At 37.6% G+C, this 21,156-nt stretch overlaps 1 protein-coding gene and 1 long non-coding RNA gene across 3 annotated transcripts in view; one reads left to right on the top strand and one right to left on the bottom strand.

The window, feature by feature from the left end:
- Nucleotides 1-142: 142 nt before the first annotated feature.
- LOC126203394 (uncharacterized) lies at nt 143-18,683 on the bottom strand. Its single transcript, XR_007540261.1, has 4 exons — nt 18,576-18,683; nt 15,969-16,150; nt 1,294-1,405; nt 143-1,174 (listed from the first exon to the last, which is right to left on the bottom strand). It is a non-coding gene; the product is annotated as an uncharacterized LOC126203394 (long non-coding RNA).
- Nucleotides 18,684-18,712: 29 nt separating this feature from the next.
- LOC126203393 (ubiquitin-conjugating enzyme E2 L3) overlaps nt 18,713-21,156 on the top strand; it is a 31,868-nt gene continuing 29,424 nt past the window's right edge. The window contains exons 1-3 of one of the 2 annotated variants that reach the window (XM_049937699.1): nt 18,713-18,951; nt 19,267-19,362; nt 19,442-19,628. In XM_049937699.1, coding sequence (XP_049793656.1) covers nt 18,925-18,951; nt 19,267-19,362; nt 19,442-19,628 — 310 coding nt within the window. In that variant the 5' untranslated portion in view covers nt 18,713-18,924. Of the gene's footprint in view, nt 18,952-19,105; nt 19,125-19,266; nt 19,363-19,441; nt 19,629-21,156 lie in introns of those variants that run through there. The other variant, XM_049937700.1, reaches the window with a different exon arrangement.

A 21,156-nucleotide genomic window follows, 5' to 3' on the forward strand; every position in this document is an offset into this window, starting at 1 on the left:
CTTTGACGGGGCAGAGTGCACTTGCCCACTTGTGGGTGTACAGGTACTCCTGATCATTTGGGGTAAAGTGGAGGGGGGGTGGGGGGGAAGATGCACGAATAAATGCAGTACAGGGTTAGTCAAAATTATATTAACACTCAAATGGCAGAAACAATTTATTGACTTTACATACATCTATAAACAAAATACATATAATGTGTTAAATGATATGCTGCAAGTGCTAAGTACCACCAAATTCAGTCAGTTCACCATCACATTCAGCACTTGAAAATCAGCGATTAACATTTAAAATCTGTACACACATTTCACTCGGAATGGATGATACCACATCCAGTATATGGTCCTTTATGTCAACTTATGTCATGAACTTTCTTACTTTAAATATGCCCATTACCAGAAATAATATGGTGTTAACTCAGGAGTTTGTGGAGGCCAGCACAGTGGTCACTGATGACCAATCCACCAGTGTGAGAACATCGCATCTTGTTTGAAACAGTAGTAGTTCATCAATGGTGTGCATCTCTAAACAGATGTCAGAAATTACTGTTCACGTATAAAAAAAAGTACGGTCCAGCTGCAATCACAGCACACACCTTACATTCACTTTGGGGGAGACATGACTCAGAATGGCGCGTGGGTTTGTGGTGGCCCACAAAATTGTGTTATGTTGGTTCACAAACCCCTTATGTGAAAAGTGGCTTAATTGCTGAATGCTGTTACATTCAGAATATCTTGCCACATATTCGTCAGTTCAGTTAAAAAAAAGACAGCATTCCACCTGCCTACATTTCTGCACCAATGTTGAAGCTTGGACAACTTGGATGTGGCATGGTCCCATCCCAAGGTTAAATTTCACTGTTTTTGAGGAATTTGTTTTGAAACTGCATTGTATGCTGATTTTGAGGGACTCTGCAACACTGCTTCCTGTACAACAGCGATGCTTTGTTCATATCTTCCTGGTCTTGGACGTCCTCCATTGCCTCGATAGTTGTTAGCTACTGATCTAGCATTCACAAACTTCGTGTAGATGTGGTACAGTATTAAACAGCTTGGTGGCTCATGTGCAAATCACGTTCTAAACTTTGAACGGACAAAAGTCATTGAACCATACAATTTCATCAGGCTTGCTGCAAGTCGTCTTTGCTCCAGTGCCAATTTTCAGCCATAGTGTCAACTAAAAACAGAAGAGGTTGAAGACGTTACATTGATCAGCTGTACAACAACTACAAATAAAGTATAATACATATTTCAATAAATTGTTTGTTCTCTACATGTTGTGCCCATTTGACTAACCTTGTATTTTCAAACATATTCGGGATGTCTACTAGACGGGTAGTAGCTGGCAGTGGTGGCCAGTGTCTGCGTGCACTCAGATGCGGCACGAATAAGCCATGAACCAGATAATCTGTGCACGAATAATTGGGATTACATTATATTTGTACTGTAGCTCATCGAAGGATTTCCTCTAAAAGGTAGTAAAGTTTTCACTCCCTTTTGTATGCCTGTTAACAGCTCAACGCTTCTGCTATTCAGTGAGTGGTCTCCTTTACTCCTAAAGTACTAAGTTCTGACAAAACTTTCTTTATTGTAGCTACTCTTAAAACGACTCGTCTTGTATTGCAAGATGGAATGAAGTGCTTGAATTTTTAACGTACATCTGCCTCCTCACACCCCTAACTAAAGTATTTACAGTGGCGATTGTTGATCATGTGCTAACATGCTACAGCATACTGTGAATATCACTCTAAAATTATGCCATTTCTCTTAAAATTTGTGCTGGTATGCAAATAAGATGGACAAGAACTTGTTTTATAGCACTCTCTCTGTGATAACTCGAAATCAGTGTTGAGTGCTGAAATGACTGTCAGTGGCACTACAGTCAACTCGGAGAAGGTATGCAGATGTCTGTTTTCAACTGCACATGCTCTGATGTGACATCATCCTTGTCCATACTGAGGATACTACATTGCTCACAGCACCAGGTCAGTACTTTTCTTTGAGCACTGCATGTAAAGTATTGTACAAGAGTAAAATATGAGGCAGTTTAGAACAGCTGTTGTCGTAGTGGTGGTGTAGCACACAGATTGGCAGTTCATTTGCTCAGGTTTGAATCCTGCTGCCCCAAACTTTTTTTTTTATTTTGTATTTTATTCCTCTCAGTGTTAAACTATTAATTATAAAATTTAATAGGACTGCTACTACGTGTGCTGAGAGACTGCATTCCGGACACTATGAAATACCGATCATCTAGTTGTAAGGAAAATTTTCAGTGAAAAAATTTAAGATTTGCGCACCTTACAGTCTGATATCTTCGCTCGATAAAGGACTGAATTTCTTTTCATTTTTCATTATAGTTACTGTGCTTCATTAAATTCAGTTAATTATAACATGAACTTTAAATAGTTTGCTGAGGTAAAAATGCATTATGTAAACTTTGTGTATGGCTGATCTCGGCCCATGCATTGCTGTGTATGAAATGCGGATAAGATATAAAAATTTTATTTAAAACTGAGAACAGAATATCATCTCATTTTATTCTAGAGATATTGGTTTTTACTTCCATTGGAGTACTCATTTCTGTCCCTGCTCATTGGGAACCACAGTTATAAGAATCATCATACAATACAGTTCTGCTATTCCAAGCTAAGTGGGACTGAACACTGTTTGGTTTCGTGGGAATCTGGTACATGTAGATTTCATGAATAATATCAATGTTTTGACTTACTAAGGCATAAATTAAGTGCAGGGATATCTGCTTTGGACCTTCAATGACTCATAGTGCAGATGCCCTACCTGTCCCTTTCTCTCCCGCATTCCAAATACATTATTGCAAATTTATTATTAAGTTTTGCTCCATGAGTGTTATTACTTTTATTAAGTCACTGTGCCTTTTTTATTTATATTCTTAGTCCCTAATGTCTACTGTTAAACATTAAACATGGTAAGTAAAGGAAGTTGTTCTTCGTGTACATAACAACAAAAACTTGAAGTGTTAAAAAGACTGGACAAGGGACAAAGTGCTTCTAAATTATCACTTGAACGTGCCATCAGAAAAGCAGTGATTAGTGCCTGGAGGGGGGGGAAAAAAAAGAGCACTTTTGTTCTGCTTCAAGTGAAATAACTCTTGAAAAGCAGCAAAGAAAAGACTGTCTCTTCATATGAAAAACTTGACAAGCCATTATTCTTGTTTTTCAGTCAAGAAAGATAGGAATCCTCATTTCTGGTCCTGTGGTAAAAGAAAAGACGCTTGAACTGAACAAGCTTGTGGATGGTGACCCATTAGACAGCTCAATGAAGCATCTGCCAATTACCTGGAAGAATTTAAAAGCCTTGTTTCTTCTCAAAACTGCTCACCACAGCAAGTATACAACACAGATGAAACCAGACTGAATTCTAAGGCTTTGCCTACCAAAGTCTTGCTTTGGAAGAAGAGAAATTTGCCCTGGGATTTAAAATCGACGAACAACGTCTGTCTGTCTTAACTTGCAACAACACCTCGGCAACAAACTTCCACTGATGGTAATAGGCAAAATGTAGAAACCACAAGTGTTCAAAAACATTAACGTCAACTCGCTTCCCATGTATTATAAAAATAAAAAAATGCTTCAATGAAGTGTGACTTGCTCAAGGAATGGTTTGAGCATCAGTTTGTCCCTAAAGTGGCTGCGTTCAGTAGGAAAAATGGATTGCCTAATCATGCTCAGTCGTGTACAGACAATGCTCCATCCCACCCAAAAGAAATGAAACTTGTTTGTGGAGGCATCAAAGCAGATTTTCGCAACCAAATGTAATTTCAGTTCTTCGGCCTATGGACCAGGCCATTACACAAAAATACTGAAAAATGCTGCTTTGCAACTTACTTGAAGAAGATAAAAATGAAATCACAATCTTGCAAAAACTTAGGAAAATAACAATAAAAGATGTGATTTACTGGTTGGCTGAAGCAGGGGCTAGCACCACTAAGGCGCATTACAAACTTCATGGAAAACCTCTGCTCTATATTGGAATTTGTTGAAACAACTTTTTACACCAGTGAAAGACTGTGACCTCCTTCCACTAGTCAAGAAAAGGTTGCGAAGACACAGAAGAAAGTTGTGTTGAGGAGTGGACTGCTGCTGTTGACAATGGTCACCAGGAGTATGGAGACGAAGGCATTGTAGCAGTGATGCAGGGCTCATCAGCTCAGATCGATGAGGAGGATGTGGACACTCAAACTGAACCCATATCATTCACCTCTCCTAATGCTACAACATCAAACAGCATGCTTCAACACCAAATGATGTTATGTTCATGCAGCAATGGTGGAACATTACATCCTCAGATTGATTCATTTCTCTCTGTCAGAAAAAATAACGGACTTTACTTCTTAAATGGTTGTGAATTGTGTTTTGTGTGTGTGTGTGTGTGTGTGTGTGTGTGTGTGTGTGTGTGTGTTGCAATGATTAAGAATTATTCTACAGAATGTACAAACTGAGCCGACATTTACTGTACTTTCAAGTAACCAGCTCCGGTTTTTAAGTTTAAAAAATTGATATTTTTAATGAACACTTAAGAATAAGCGGATTTTCTGAATATTGGAGTTCACAACAGCAGGACTCTACTGTGTTTATAAACATTTCAAGATATCGAAATGAGGTATATTGCAAACAATAATATTGGTGGCCAGAAGAAGTGTTTGACCTCAGAAGTGTGTTCCTGGAGCCACTCTGTAGCAATTCTGGACATGTGGGTTGTTGCATTGTCCTGCTGGAATTGCCCAAGTTCATGAATGGATGCAGGTGATCAGACAGGCAGCTTATGTATGTGTCACCTGTCAAGAGTTGTATCTACACGTATCAGGGGTCCCACGTAACTCCAACTGCACATGCCCCACACTATTACAGAGCCTCCACCAGCTTGAACAGTCCCCTGCTGACATACAGGGTCCATGGATTCATGAGGTTTTCTCCATACATGTACATGTCCATCTGCTTGACACAATTTGAAATGAGACTCGTCTGACCACGCAACATGTTTTCAGTCACCAACAGTCCAATGTCGGTGTTGATGGGTGTAGACAAGGTGTAAAGCTTTGTGTTGGTGCAGTCATCAAGGGTACAAAAGTGGGCCTTCAGCTCTGAAAGCCCATATCAATGATGTTTCATTGAATGGTTCACATGCTGGCACTTGTTGATGGCTCAGCAATTTGAGGAAGGGTTGCGCTTCTGTCACGTCAAACAATTGTCTTCAGCCGTCATTGCTCCTGTTCTTGCAGGATCTTTTTCCAGCTGTAGTGGTGTTGGAGATTTCATGTTTTACCGGACTCCTGATATTCACTGTACACTCGTGAAATGGTCGTACATAAAAATACCCACTTCAACACTACCTCGGAGATGCTGTGTACCATCGCTCATGTCCCAACTATAACACCATGTTCAAACTCATTTAAATCTTGATAACTGTCATTGTAGCAGCAGTAACCGATCTAACAACTGTACCAGACAATTGTTGCCTTGTACACGCATTGCCGACAAACAGTGCCGTATTCTACCTGCTTACATCTCTCTGTACTTGAATACACATGCATACACCAGATTCTTTGGCTACAATTACTACCTTTGTAAGTCAAAAAGCCATAGGCCGCTACATTGAAGCACACTGTTAAAATTTTGTATGGGTCGTCTCTTGAGTATTTGAAACAGAGTCAGCAATTATTTTGTAAGATGTATGGAAATGTTTGGGTGATGTTCCGTCTCTGACAATAATGGAATTCTGACTTAGAACAGAAAGAAATCAACTCTCAACTATCTGACTGCAAGTATTAAAAAATTCTCTTAACATCTCCTAACAACTGTTCTGCAGTGCTCCTGTATGCAACAGACAACTTACCTCTTCTTGCTGCTGCAACAGAATGATCATCATCATGCTAAAATATTTCAAATGGAATACTGTGATCCGTATAGAGGGCAATGCATGGACTAATTGCAACAATTACTGCCATATTTTTTATACACAGAAATTGAATGATCAGGAGGGATGTGGTCAACTAGCCTTAAACAATGTAAAGAAAAAGAAAGAAACTAATAAAGTCTATAGTCTATTATATTTGCAATATATTATTTAAACACTGCCAAACTTTACACAGACTTTCAATTATTCCACAATGTGTATTCTCAATAAACACATTTCTGGCCACAACAAAGACACGAATATTACTCTCAGTCTACAAATCTGACAGAATCCCTACAGTGTGCAAGCAACCAACAAATGCAGCGAAAAGGCAAATTACCAAAAATCCTTAAAACCAAAGTCTCCTCCAGTGCTACTAGCACGATCACCTTACATAGACAGCTTTTCAGTATCCTTGGGTCAGTGTGTACCAGAGCTTCTTGGGAATGGTTGTTCAGACTAGTAATGATTAAGCAGACCACCCAATAAACTTGTCACATTCATTTGAGCAAATGCCTGACTGGTTCTCAATTTAATTCTAAAATGCACTATAGATAACTTACCTACATACAGACCAAGACTTATGTAAGTTTAGTGTCAGTTATGAATGTGGCCTTTAGGAGTTAACATGGTCCACTGGTGACAGGCAGCAACAATTTCAGTTTTTACTGTAATGTGTGTTCCATTAAATAATGTTATGTGAAAAAGAAACTGATATTTGGGGCAAAGACCCTAGCATGAATCCTGAGTTATGCAGCAAGGAATGTTGTCAAAGATATAATTAAAAACTTCTAGCCATTAAGGAAAGTAAAGACATTGTACATGCAGATCACAAAAAAATGTACAAGGTAAAATGTAAAAGCAACTGAAACGGTACACAGGAGAGATACCAGAAATTAGGGAAGAGACTGAAAGCTAGCCTGAAAATCTTTATGTGAAGATTAGTGGAGGCACAACTACTTATGAACTTGGGAATATTAACTGTCATATAGCATAAGCAAATTTCAAATAGATTAGAAAAGGAAGCTCTGCATCATCTAATGATCTAGTTTCAGATACAAAACAAGCAGGTGGTATCCACAGAATTAACAGCAGATATGGCGGGATTCCACTCAACAAGAGAACATCAAGCTCACTTCGTCATGGATCATTTTTGTTGAACACACTAGGTGTAGATTGGTGGACAAATGTCATATTATAAGTCCAAAAGTTCAGAATTCAATCCTCAGTCAGTCTTAAGATTTTTCTGCTACTTGTAAATCACCTAAGATATTTTGTAATGTGAAAATGCCACACTATATCACAGTTCATGTGCCTCGTTGAACTGTAGACAGCTCTATAACACTACGGATAAGTCAGTTCAAAGGTTTGAGGAAAGCAAGGACATACCGTCCCAGCTTTAATTTTTTTTATTTTTCTAAAATAAAGATAAATAGAGATGAGATCCACGTGGAATAATTTCATAGTAAGAATGGTTGGGGTTTACAGCCAGTTCAGCTCAGCCAACTTCAGTTTTATTGAGATTTGTACAGATTGTACCTAAGTGATCTGCATGAACTACTCCAAACTTTTAGCTCCATTTTTCACTTTGTGTAGACATCACAGAGATTTTTACAAGGATTACTTTTCTCAGAACTGGAAATCTCACAAGAAAACAAAAAAACTGTTAAGTGTAACAAGCCATTATTCCTTGCCTAAAATAGCTAGGATAATGCAACTTCTGCACAGATCAGAAAGCAGTGCTCACGGTTTAGTCTCTCTTCAAACTTGCTGACAAATTTTGGTGTAAGATATTTTCTTCATATTTGAACAAGGAGTTAGAAATGAGTGCAACACACTGGAAACATGGCTGCTTGGAGGAAAATGACACTGTTTATGTATGTTAAGTGATGGCTGATTGTGCTTTTGGACACAATCACATTGGCGTTTCAGTGTCGTAGCTGGTTTTGATCTCCCAGTGGTCATCTTCATACTGTCAACAGATAAACAGATTAAACAAAGGAACTACATAATCTACAAAGCCTGGCAAGTAACTACCTATGAAATCAATAAAAGTCTGGTTGCTGCAGGTGGAAGTGGAATCCATTGTGTTTTTAACAGTACTGAAGACAAGAATAGGTAGGGGTGAAGGTCTTTCACAAGGAGTACAGCCTGTCTATGCACACATTTCTACATTCACAAAAATAGTAGCTTGCCGTTGGATGAAGACTCTCTGGCATGCTTTCAACAAGAAGCACTACTGTCACATATGTATGAAATCTTGCATTGTTTGACAAAAAGTATCATACAATACACAAATGTCTGCACCTAACTGATATCGGAATGGCAGAACACCTACAATGTGTGAAAGTCTAATAAAAAGCAGGCCAAAAACTCTGACCACCATGCAGAAACATCGAGGAGAAGCTAAGGGGATAAACTTGTATTCAGATCTTCACAAATATTTATCACCTACTGGAAAATAACTTTAATTTCAAAAAATTTGTTCAAGAGATAAGGATAAGGCTTTGCAAAGTGAATGATGCAATTATTTAAAAAACTGCAACAGTCAGTGGCTGATAAGAGCTCAAACTTGGAAGAAGGTCTTGCAGGTTGCTTAGGTACATTCTACACAAATTTCATTAACTTTGAAGAGGGCCACTTGATGCAAAATGGCACAAAGGCTAAAAGATATGTGGTTGGCATGTCACTTACAATTAAAATCTCACTACATTGGTTACAGCAGTATCCTACCAGTGCACGCATGTAGTTTACTAAAATGTGATTCAATAAGATTGATACACTACAAATTTATAGGTCCTTTATCCTAGCAGGTAGTACTGTGATAAAGATCAGTGGCATACTGCCTTGTTAGACTGACTGGCTTCCTCATGAGAGCCTCATATACTGTTCTTAATATCATGTAACTGGTAATCATCAATTTACTGCTCTGAACGCACACCCACTCTTTTCCCATTGAAATATTTTGCAACAGCAAGCTCTTCATACCTTCCATGTTTCTTTGGCCATCTTGTGCCACAGGACTCCAATATGTCTTGTATCCAGCAAAATGAGTCTTTCATTTTCATAAATGGATAGGGGTATTATGAATGGTTAGGATCACTTTCCCTGCTGGAAGGATTCACAACCAACAAGATATATATTTTGAATCATTCCTCACCCAGAACCCTTGGACTGATTTGAATGTAACCAAACTGATGGGTGAATCCCAAAAGCATTTCCAAGAAAACTGATCCAGAGGCATGCATCTGCCTTGTCTAATCAGTTTCAACAACAGTAAAAATACAAGACACACCTAAAATAGTCAAACCCTTGTTTAAAGACTTGGTTTGGAGTATAAACTAGCTTTAAAACTGTTATCAGCCTCGTTAAGGCCTGGGTGGAGTTTCACTCAACACTAAGTTAAAACATCTAAATTTGCCATTCTTACGGTATGTCCATACAATACCTCTTTCCTCATGCACAAGTGCAAATGCGTGGGAACAGAAGTGCATATGCAAAAAACAGTAGAAAGAATGCATGTGCATCAACTTGTGTGCTTGGAAATTTGTGCTGCATTTATAGTTATGAATTACCCCAAAAGGAAGAAAAACAAAGGCAACTATGGTTAAAACAGTATCTAAATAATGGAGGTACTGTGTGTAAGAAACACAAAGTGATGGTAACATTTTGCTTGCAAATTTCAGAATAATGCTACAGCAAGGTTTCGATTTTCTGCTTAGGAAACTGAGAATTTGTCTCTCAAAGCAAAATACTATTATGTGCAATGCAATTTATGCAGCAATAAGGCTGATAATAACATTTTGATATCTGGCAACTGTTGACTCATAACACCAGTTTGAGAAATTTATTTTGCATTTCAAAACAATACATTTTACTGTTTATTGCTGAAACTGGGAAATTAAAAGGGGTGTTCTTAGTGGTTATGTGAAGGTTAGTTGGCTTTCATTAAGTCAGTCATACATTATTTTATTTTTAAAAAATTGTTTACACAGCTTTACTTAAGAATTATTATAAACTAACATCCCCAGACTCCACAAACACATGAATGTTGCGGACCACTGCACCAGTGGTCATGTCTTCCACAGTTGAATTTCTTGTATTCTCAGTGTCTATTTCATTTTCTAGCAGTTTTTTGAGGAAGTCCACTTGTGCCATCTTATTCAGCTGTTCACATGTCAGGCTCATCAATTGTTCTGCTATTAAATCACTAACACAGGTATTTTCGTCCACAATTTTCAAGTGCACTTTTCATAAATAGGAACCCTGTTGCTTATTTTTTATCCCTACTTCAACATTTATATTTTTTTACACTAATATAATCTGAGTCTTTTATCTTATTTTTAGCTCCCACAAAGTCAAGCCCATACTTGGGGCACTCTGGGCATAGCATCACAAGTAACCTTTAGAGGCAGAGTTTCATATGAATTCACTTTATCTGTTATCTTTAAATTTCAGCTGGTTTTCTTTGGAGTCCATCCAACATTGCACATGTATCACCTGTTTGCTCTAGCTGCCTGTTATCTGCTAAGTACTGCAAGAGATCCCTACCAAACCTGGGGATCAAGGCTCTGATGCATGGCCTCTGATTCAAACATTAGAAGCTGGCTTCAGATGGAAAGAAATGACAAACCAACTTCCAGACTAAGGGGGGAGATAGGATTTGCCCTTTTACTCCCTTGTCGCCCGTTTTTTATTCTCATAATGGCTAGTGTCCAGGATCTTATGACAGCTGAACTACACAGCCATAAACAGAACTAAATAATGACTTTGCAAAATACAACTGTTACCTTACCCCTAGCACTACGGGTTTGTGACCAAATCTTTGAGATGTAACAACCACAGGGCCCAGAAAGGTCCTTTTTACAGCCATGGCAGTATTACAGGCCATTAACCCATGACGTGCCAACTATCAACCAAATCTAATCATCTCAAGTTAAGCCTGGAATAACATCCCCAACCATCACTACCAAATTCCATTGCCGCCACAATACATTCTTACTAAATCCCATTGCCAGGCATCCATTTGATTGACACATGTTCATACATCACTACTATGTCTTTTCAGTGTCTAATCAACTTTCACCGCTCCACAGATATTAAATTTTTAGTGGCGGTATTAATTTATGAATAATATTTAAATCTTCAGCTCTCTTAAATTAGGCTGACTGGAAAATGTAACATTATTTCTACACTGATTGTGCATTTTTACCTTTGTGCTTCTCTAATGTGGGACTACAATTCAAAATTTTTTAGCAGAATTATGTTGAATTTATTTAATTTGTTATAAGGATATGTCACGTTGCATTAAGTAGCTTATTTTTTTTTTTAATAAGTTATTAAAATTACAACTGGTGAGTGTGTGTCCATCAGCTGACTGAAGTGGTCAAAGTATTGAAAGTGTTTATTGTATGTGACACACTTTTTAACGCTTCCGCTGATTATTGTTAATTGTCACAGCAGAGATGAAATTGGCTGCCCAAGATCAATGTATCTTAGAGCATCTTAATCCAACTGATGTGTTGAAAATAAGTGTGTTCTGTACATTAAATGTTTTCAGGAAATGGGAAAATAACTGTTTTAATCCACAGGGCTTTAAGCTTTACACTATTATACATGTTGCACATATTCGAAAACAGATGCTGACAAATACTGTATTAAAGGGTTTGCACTCTTTTTTTTAAGTATATACGTAAAATTTCTTGTGCATCATTTAGTTTGCTTTATATCTAAAAACAAAGATGATGTGACTTACCATACGAAAGCGCTGGCAGGTCGATAGACACACAAACACACACAATCATACACACAAAATTCTAGCTTTCGCAACCAACGGTTGCTTCATCAGGAAAGAGGGAAGGAGAGGGAAAGACAAAAGGATGTGGGTTTTAAGGGAGAGGGTAAGGAGTCATTCCAATCCCGGGAGCGGTAAGACTTACCTTAGGGGGAAAAAAGGACAGGTATACACTCGCACACACACCCATATCCAACCACGGCCTTTACAAATGTCTGCTTGTGTCTGTGTATGTGTGGTTGGATATGGGTGTGTGTGCGAGTGTATACCTGTCCTTTTTTCCCCCTAAGGTAAATCTTTCCGCTCCCGGGATTGGAATGACTCCTTACCCTCTCCCCTAAAGCCCACATCCTTTCGTCTTTCTCTCTCCTTCCCTCTTTCCTGATGAAGCAACTGTTGGTTGCAAAAACTAGAATTTTGTGTGTATGATTGTGTTTGTTTGTGTGTCTATCGACCTGCCAGCGCTTTCGTATGGTAAGTCACATCATCTTTGTTTTTAGATATATTTTTCCTGCGTGGAATGTTTCCCTCTATTATATTCATATCATTTAGTTTGCTTTCATTTATTTGAATGGGCTCATTAGATGCTTGGTTGTCCAAAGAATCAGTCAGTTTTACATCCTTCTTTGAGTACCATAGTGAAAACTATAGTGCGTCCATCGCTGAATATTTTGGCTCATGAGAGAATCACCGAACCAGAGAGAGAGAGAGAGATAGTGTGTTTTTCCCCCCTCTTGATTGGGTAGGCAGGTGACAGTTTGGATGAGACTTGGTGACAACAAATGTGAATACGAATGAAAGGTTGTGGTAACAGATTAATCTCAGCTTGGACTTAGGTCTCCATCATTTGCTCCATATTTAATTACTATGTGAACATAAAAAACACTTTCATTTCTAAGTTCAGTATGAATCTGCAATAGCAAATATTCATTCCATATAGAACACATTTTCTATACAATTAACTGTAACATTCATTCAGAAATGCTGTGTATACAGGACAGAACATGACAAGTATTTTGGTGCATATTACGTACATGCAACATACATAATTTGTGATAAATGCAAAAAAGGTGGAAGGGGCTACTATGTAATCTTTTCAATATTGACTTTAACCCAAACTAAACAAAGAAGTGAATCTTAATCTTTACGACTCATTAATTTAAATATATTGCAATATTTTACATATATATGGAAATGCATTACATACACTGTCATGGAAATAAACTGTACAAATATGAAACAGGGATGGTGAACCAAGCACACATTACATCTGTGTCTTGTGTTTAATTTTTTCCTACTACTTCAATACTTTGCAAATTACACTATTTGCTCTACTTTGTATTCTCACTAAGCAGCATGCTGAAATGCTTACCATAGATGCTTTTAGCATGCAGAAATTGAAAAAGTGAAAATGACTGACAGCGTAAAAGGGACCTCATGGGATTGTTGGGACAATAGAGCTTTTGATGTGATTAGAACAGACTGATTGCACTAATGATGTACAGAATTACTGACCTATGTCACTGGGCTCTGTAGAATTATAGAATAAGTTTGTTTTCATGTAATAAGTCTGCAGAAATTAGCGTACTTAACACAAGCACTAATAATACGAAACTAAGCTTCCTCCATTTTTCACGAGATCAATAACGCTTTGAACACGGATAATCAGGTTGATATTGTAGTTACAGATCCGAAAAGTCTTTGATACCATACTGCATTGTGTCCTACTAAATGGAATACATCTTACGAAATATTGAAACAGGTATGCGAACACAATGAAGACATCTTTGCTGAAAAAACATAATACATTCATATTTCTGCCAAGATGTAATCAGAAAGGAAAGAAGAGTACAGCCCCTCAAGGTTGCGCAATGACTCCATTACAAAAAAGCAGATTAAAAGCAATTGAAACTGGCAGGCAGATGATCCAAAACATAAATAAATAAAATATAATGCATGTAAATAGAAGAAATAGTGTTTATACAATGGATGGGTGACTGTCCAGGGAAAACTGGGTAACAGTGGTTTTAAGCACACACTATTCGCCAAAGTGGTGCCCAATTGAAAGACTTGCACCAGGCCTCTTGAGTGGTGACCAATTAGTGCAATCAATAACAAGCATCAAGTATTGAGAAAAAGGAAGGGAGATTAAAATTCCATCAGTGAGGTAGTCATCAGAGATAAAGCACATGCTCAGATTACTGAAGGAAGCCGGCTATATCCTTTTCAACTGAACCATCCACATACCAGCTGCTTAAGACAGAACACTACTGTAAATTTGGGCCTGGGAAAGCAAATGCAAAGCTAAGATTTATTGAAAGAATCCTGAAAAGTGGTTGTTTACAAAATTCTTGTCTTAGGCTCTTACCAAGTGGATTAATGGAAGAGATGAAAAATATTCAAAGAAGCAATGTGCTTAGCTGGTTTGAGAATACGCTACAAATGCTCAACAAACCAATGAGGGATGTTACATGAAAGGCAGTATTCACTACTGAGAGCCCTTGTTCCAATACAAATAAAGGTTAATCCTATTAATTTATACCTTTTGTCAGTTATTGTTGTTGTTGTGGTCTTACCATTAGGAAAATAACTGTCAAACTTGAGAATAAAGAGTGTGGTACCAATAACAGTTTTTCCTGTGCATTTCTCACAAATGGAAAAATAATGGAGAAAATGAAAGTGGTTTTCATAATATAAGTATTAATGGCGCCTTTAGAAATTTTCTAAAGTTTCTTTATATGGGAAACAGGGCAGGTGATGTGACAGAGGGAATTATAAAGGCATATAAAATCCAAGTAGGGTTTGGTTTCTGACCCTAACTCACAACAAGCATGAAATTCTGATGGTTTAACAATGGTGCAAGCTACCCCTGAACAAAACAACTTGTCTGCTTGCCCATTTTTTATATATATATATATATATATATATATATATATATATATATATATATAGAGAGAGAGAGAGAGAGAGATATAGGGAAACATTCCACGTGGGAAAAATATATCTAAAAACAAAGATGATGTGACTTACCAAACGAAAGCGCTGGCACGTCAATAGACACACAAACAAATACAAACATACACACAAAATTCAAGCTTTCGCAACAAACTGTTGCCTCATCAGGAAAGAGGGAAGGAGAGGGAAAGACGAAAGGATGTGGGTTTTAAGGGAGAGGGTAAGGAGTCATTCCAATCCCGGGAGCGGAAAGACTTACCTTAGGGGGAAAAAAGGACGGGTATACACTCGCACACACACACATATCCATCCACACATATACAGACACAAGCAGACATATTTAAAGTCTTTAAATATGTCTGCTTGTGTCTGTATATGTGTGGATGGATATGTGTGTGTGCGCGCGCGAGTGTATACCCGTCCTTTTTTCCCCCCCTAAGGTAAGTCTTTCCGCTCCCGGGATTGGAATGACTCCTTACCCTCTCCCTTAAAACCCATATCCTTTCGTCTATCCCTCTCCTTCCCTCTTTCCTGATGAGGCAACAGTTTGTTGCGAAAGCTTGAATTTTGTGTGTATGTTTGTATTTGTTTGTGTGTCTATCGACGTGCCAGCACTTTCGTTTGGTAAGTCACATCATCTTTGTGTGTAAAACCAAAGATGATGTGACTTACCAAATGAAAGTCCTGGCAGGTCGACAGACACACAAACAAACACAAACATACACACAAAATTCAAGCTTTCGCAACAAACTGTTGCCTCATCAGGAAAGAGGGAAGGAGAGGGAAAGACGAAAGGATGTGGGTTTTAGGGATGAGGCAACAGTTTGTTGCGACAGTTTGTTGCGAAAGCTTGAATTTTGTGTGTATGTTTGTGTCTGTCGACCTGCCAGGACTTTCATTTGGTAAGTCATATCATCTTTGTTTTTAGATATATTTTTCCTACGTGGAATGTTTCCCTCTACTATGACCATATATATAAATTAATAGAGGGAAACATTCCACGTGGGAAAAATATGTCTGCTTGTGTCTGTATATGTGTGGATGGATATGTGTGTGTGTGCGAGTGTATACCCGTCCTTTTTTCCCCCTAAGGTAAGTCTTTCCGCTCCCGGGATTGGAATGATTCCTTACCCTCTCCCTTAAAACCCACATCCTTTCGTCTTTCCCTCTGCTGGTTGTGCCAACATTTAACAGAACCTTCAAAATTATGTATTTTATATTGCTGATATCATATGTACATGATCACATACTTGTAAGCAGAAACAAGTATCAGAAATGTTACCATCCATACCTGAACATATTGAACTGCAATTTGAGCTAATTTTGACACAGGTGTAAATATTCGACGAAATTTGAGTTTGAGAAACTGAGGTGATTGATAACAAACAAATCTTGTCCAAACAGAGTTCTGGCAGCAAACTTCGTTCCAAGTGTTGAGGTGAAGCATCACAACTCGTTTTTTCCTCTTACTAGCTTCAATGTCCCAGTGTTATAAAAAAGAAATGACATTCTATTTAAAAACAAACATGTGCAATCAGCATAACAATACTGCTGAAAAATGACAGCAGCAACATATAAACAAAGTTATTACTGATTTTGTCCTCTGCCAAATATGTAAGTACCAGCAAAATACAAAACTCAAAGCTACTACTGTAACTTTGACACTGAACAGCAAATACTGATACAACTTTGTGTAAAATTAGTATGCACTCAGTTGCAGAATGAATATGAATTATAAACAATCCGTAATTTGTTTCTGAATATCCTTTTGTTGTAAAAGAGTTCGGAGTATAACACAGAATTTTTTGGTATGGCACTTACTACACTGATCACTTATCAGGAGATTGTTAAAATTGGTAAATACATTACAGTAAACTGGAACTACTAATATTTACAGAATTAATACACTGTCAGAATGAAACATTGTTTTGCACTTTAAGATAAATTTATCATACACAAAATAGTTAATCTTGACTGTTGTGACCAAGTGCTACTTAAGTTGGTCTAACAGTCCCTGTTAAGATATTCATTTACAGAGCAGGAGAAGTTGCCAATCAAAAAGTCTTTCAAACTCTGTTTAAACCATGCTTTGTCTGAAACCAAGTTTGTAACGGTTGCTGGCAATTTATTGAAAATGTGCGTTCCTGAATACTGGACCCTTTCTTGGGCCAAGTTAAGGGATTTTTAGGTCTTTATGTAGATTTCACATGCAGCCAAAGTGATGTTAAGAATAATTAATAAAAGACTTGAAAAAGTAATGAAGGAGAATCTTGGCAAGGAGCAATTTGGCTTTAGACGGAATACGGGCACCAGGGATGCAATGGGGCTCCTACGAATCTTGGGAGAAAGGTTTATTGAAAAAGGAAGAGACCTATATATATGGGCTTCATTGATCTAGAAAAGGCATTTGACAATGTGGTTTGGGACAAGCTGGCGACTATAATGAGGGAAAAGAGAGTGGACTGGAAAACCAGATGACTTGTAAACTCATTATACCTTAATTGAAAAATTTCAATTAAAGTGAGAGGAGAAAGTACAAATTGGATCGGACTAGGAAAAGGAGTAAGACAAGGATGCTGTCTATCACCCACTATTTTCAACCTCTACTTGGAAAATATGGTTGACCAATGCTCATTAAATGACAAAGGCGTAGAAATTGGAGGAAGAAGAGTAGGGTGTTTCAGGTTTGCTGATGACAGCACAGGGGAAAATAAGTACAGGATTTGGTGGACACCATTGAAACTAATGGAAAAAATATGGAATGAAAATTAACACAAATAAAACAAAAGTATTGACACTAGGAGGAAATAAAAATTATACTGAATGGAGAAGTACTAGAACACATGCAAAATTTTAAAGTATCTTGGAAGCAGGATAGACACAGACTGGAAGTGCACCACAGAAATTAAAACAAGGATAGCAATGGCAAAAGAGGCGTTTTATAAGAAAAGGAGAATTTTCTGCAGCGGTCTGGACAGAGAACTTAGGAAGAGATTCACAAAATGTCTTGTATGGAGTGTTCTTCTATATGGCGCTGAAACATGGACTATAAAGAAGAAAGATAGAGAAAGGCTGAGGCTTTTGAGATCTGGACATGGCGGATGATGGAAAGAATAAGATGGATGGACAGAGTAAAAAATGAAGAGGTACTGAGAAGAGTGGGAGAGAAAAGACAGTTACTAGATGTAATAAAGAGAAGAAAAAGAAATTGGATTGAGCATATATTAAGAAAGAATGATGGAATGATAAAAACAGTTTTAGAAGGTTATGTAGAAGAGAAAAGGAAGCGAGGTAGGAAGAGATTCCAGATACTGGATGACATGATGGACGGTACAACATACAGCAGCCTTAAATAGAAAGCAATGGATTGCAGAAAAATGGAGAGGCAAAGGACCTGCTGATATAGCAGATAACTGATGATGATGTAGATCATACCTAGTATTGACACTGTGTATTAAGCAACTGGTTACAAATAGAGATACATTATTTGCAACAAATTTCATTAAGGACTAATATATTGAGAAGCAGTGGTTAGAATACAAAGTTCCTTGAACAGGTTCTAGAATTTACACAATTGATTCTTATTACACGCTAAACTTTTGCTCGGTTTGACGAGTTACCCCAGAATATAATCCCGAATGGCATAATAGCATAAAAGTAAGCAAAGTACCCAAGTTTTTCTTATGTTTATATCTCCTAAATATGACATGATTCTCACTACAGATACAGGCTTGTTTAGGCACTTAAGCAATTCTGCGGTATGCCCTTCCCGATTGAATTTATTATCGAGTTTTAAGCCCAGAAATTTTACTATGTCAACCGCTTCGATCTGCTTGTCTTCCCTCGATTGCGTATTTCTACTCTATCATGATACGGGAAATTTTGATGAGCGGCATACATGGTAAATTTCCGAACAGAAGTGACTTTGCAGTATAATTCTAAAACACATATCCGAAACGAATTATCCCTTCTTCTCCGCACTGTCTTGTCATTTGGAGCATTTATCTCTGACTGACTAATCCAAAGATAGCGAAGGAGTAGAATTTCATTTCAACTGATGGTCTTCTACATTTTGTTAGAATTTTATGTATTATTTATCATTTGTCAAAACTTGGGAACTGTTTCGTCCGAATAATTCTGTAAGCTAGTGTTTATTCCGCCAAAGCATTAGATTCAACGAATCATAAGTTTACGGCAAATAGTGAGGCTTTTGCTTCCGGTTATTGGAATATTGGGTAATAAGGAAGATGGCAGCGACCAGGAGGTTGCAGAAAGTGAGTAGCAAATTCTAAGGAGTGTTGCGAGATAAATTACTGGCTATGATTTATATAAAAAAAGATTGTATAGAATCTCATTAGCATGCATTAAATAGCTATACAAATTGTTCATCTGTTTTCGCCTGTTGAAATGTGTTGATCTTCATTGAGAACTGCATGACATTCCATAGGTATAAATTAGTTATTTTGTTTAGACACGGAACTATTCTCAGTAGTTGCAATGCAGAGCTGGATTCGTATCAGCCAGTAAAATCAATTATATGCATGTTACATGTGGATAGCTATATACAATTATGCTTTTGTACTTTTTAGGAGCTCGGCGACATCCGATCGTCGGGCATGAAATCTTTCCGAGAAATCCAAGTGGATGACTCTAATATATTAACATGGCAAGGTCTTATAGTGCCGGTAACTGTTTTATCGTTTGTAAATTTATTTATTACAGTAACTATTTATTTTTGTTCTTCACACGATTTTCCGTTTCTAGGATAATGCCCCTTATAATAAAGGTGCGTTTAGGATTGAAATAAATTTTCCTGCAGAATACCCATTCAAACCACCAAAAATTAATTTCAAGACCAAAATATATCATCCGAACATTGATGAGAAGGGCCAAGTCTGTCTGCCGATCATCAGCGCTGAAAACTGGAAACCAGCAACGAAAACAGATCAAGGTAACTAGAATTGGCAACGCTCTCATAAAACATAGAATTCTTTGTAATATCCGGCGGGAATAATGGCAGATAACTTGGTATTTAAAAACAGTGATAGTGGTAATGGGAGAAGGGTTGCAATAAGCGCGTGTTTAACAGCCTCTTTGTACGGAGTCCTCTACAGTACAAAATGCGTAGTCTGCCCTCTGTCGTTTCACGATGTTTTTACAAATTTAAAATTTTCGATAGCTTGAATGCTATATGCAATATGAGAACATTATTCAGATCGTAGCGTTAATTTGCTGCCGTATACATTTAGGATGTGTAGTGATGCTTCATTTTTATGTATACAGTTGATACGTCAGGATTTCCAGTTAAGGTAGCCACGTATTTAATCCATAAGAGCCAGTTGCACGTTATTTACATTCAGAAAGTGGATGATCAACATATGTTGGAAGATAATGACATCTATTTTATAATCTCTGAGCTGTAAGTTATTGTAACTCTTATTTAGAAAATATTAAGAGCAGGTTGGCAGCTAGACTGCAATTAATTCCCGGGCACCGCTAGTAACATTTGTCAAATCGAATTTCTGATGAGCACAGATTTATTTATGGGTAAATGTAATGCTAGGCAGCATGACTGGAAAAAAAGGGGGTGGGAGTGGGGAATTAAGGACTTCAGTTTTAGTAAGGGGTGAGCTAAAAGGTAAAACTTGGTGTATAGTTAACTTTACTCCTTCGATTACTCATATTTCAGTTTCTGGCACTTTTTCGTAGAACACTTATTAGAGAAAATTTCTACAAATATATTATCTTGAAGATAAATCGGTGCAATACTTTAGTATGTAAAATAGGAGTGATTACATTCCTAAATTACAATATTTTGGTGCCTGTGCATGGACTGTTGACTTGTAAGAGATGAAAAGCGGATGAATGGTGCTACAGTGACATGTCATTTGCTTTTTTTTACTTAGTTAGCATGAATTGTAGAGAAGTGTGATGGATGCACCATTGAGGCACATTTAAGTTGCAAATGCATGAAACTGCAGCTTTAATACTTCATAGGCTATTACAAGTCAGTATGAACTAGTGGGATAAATTTTGGGCATGAATAATATGTGCCAGTTGGCCAACAGTTCATGCTGTGTAACTTCAAGAATACTCAGGATGTTTTTACTCTTCTCAGCTGGAGAAAGATTACCATCAGAATTAATTATTGATATCTGTGAAAAATTATTAGTAAAATTAAGAGATAAAATGGTTGGCCAGTGCTTACCTTCCAGAGGCAAGTTAAAATTCTGAGTACAACTGATAGGGACACACAAAAGTACAAGAAATTATGCCAGTTTTCAGAACTAATAGTTCCTCCCTTGGGGAGGACAGGGGGATGGATTGGAGAGGAGTAGATGGGCAGGACATGTCACTCAGTATCCAGCAAGATAGGGACTCCCATGTTTCGAGGACAAGTGTAGCCAAAGATGAAGGGGATGCATGAGAGGGAGTGGGAGGTCAAAGATAATACATTGGTAAGCACTGCACTAGCATCA

The sequence above is a fragment of the Schistocerca nitens genome, chromosome 9, assembly GCF_023898315.1.
Source record: "Schistocerca nitens isolate TAMUIC-IGC-003100 chromosome 9, iqSchNite1.1, whole genome shotgun sequence".
NCBI classification, from domain to species: domain Eukaryota; kingdom Metazoa; phylum Arthropoda; class Insecta; order Orthoptera; family Acrididae; genus Schistocerca; species Schistocerca nitens.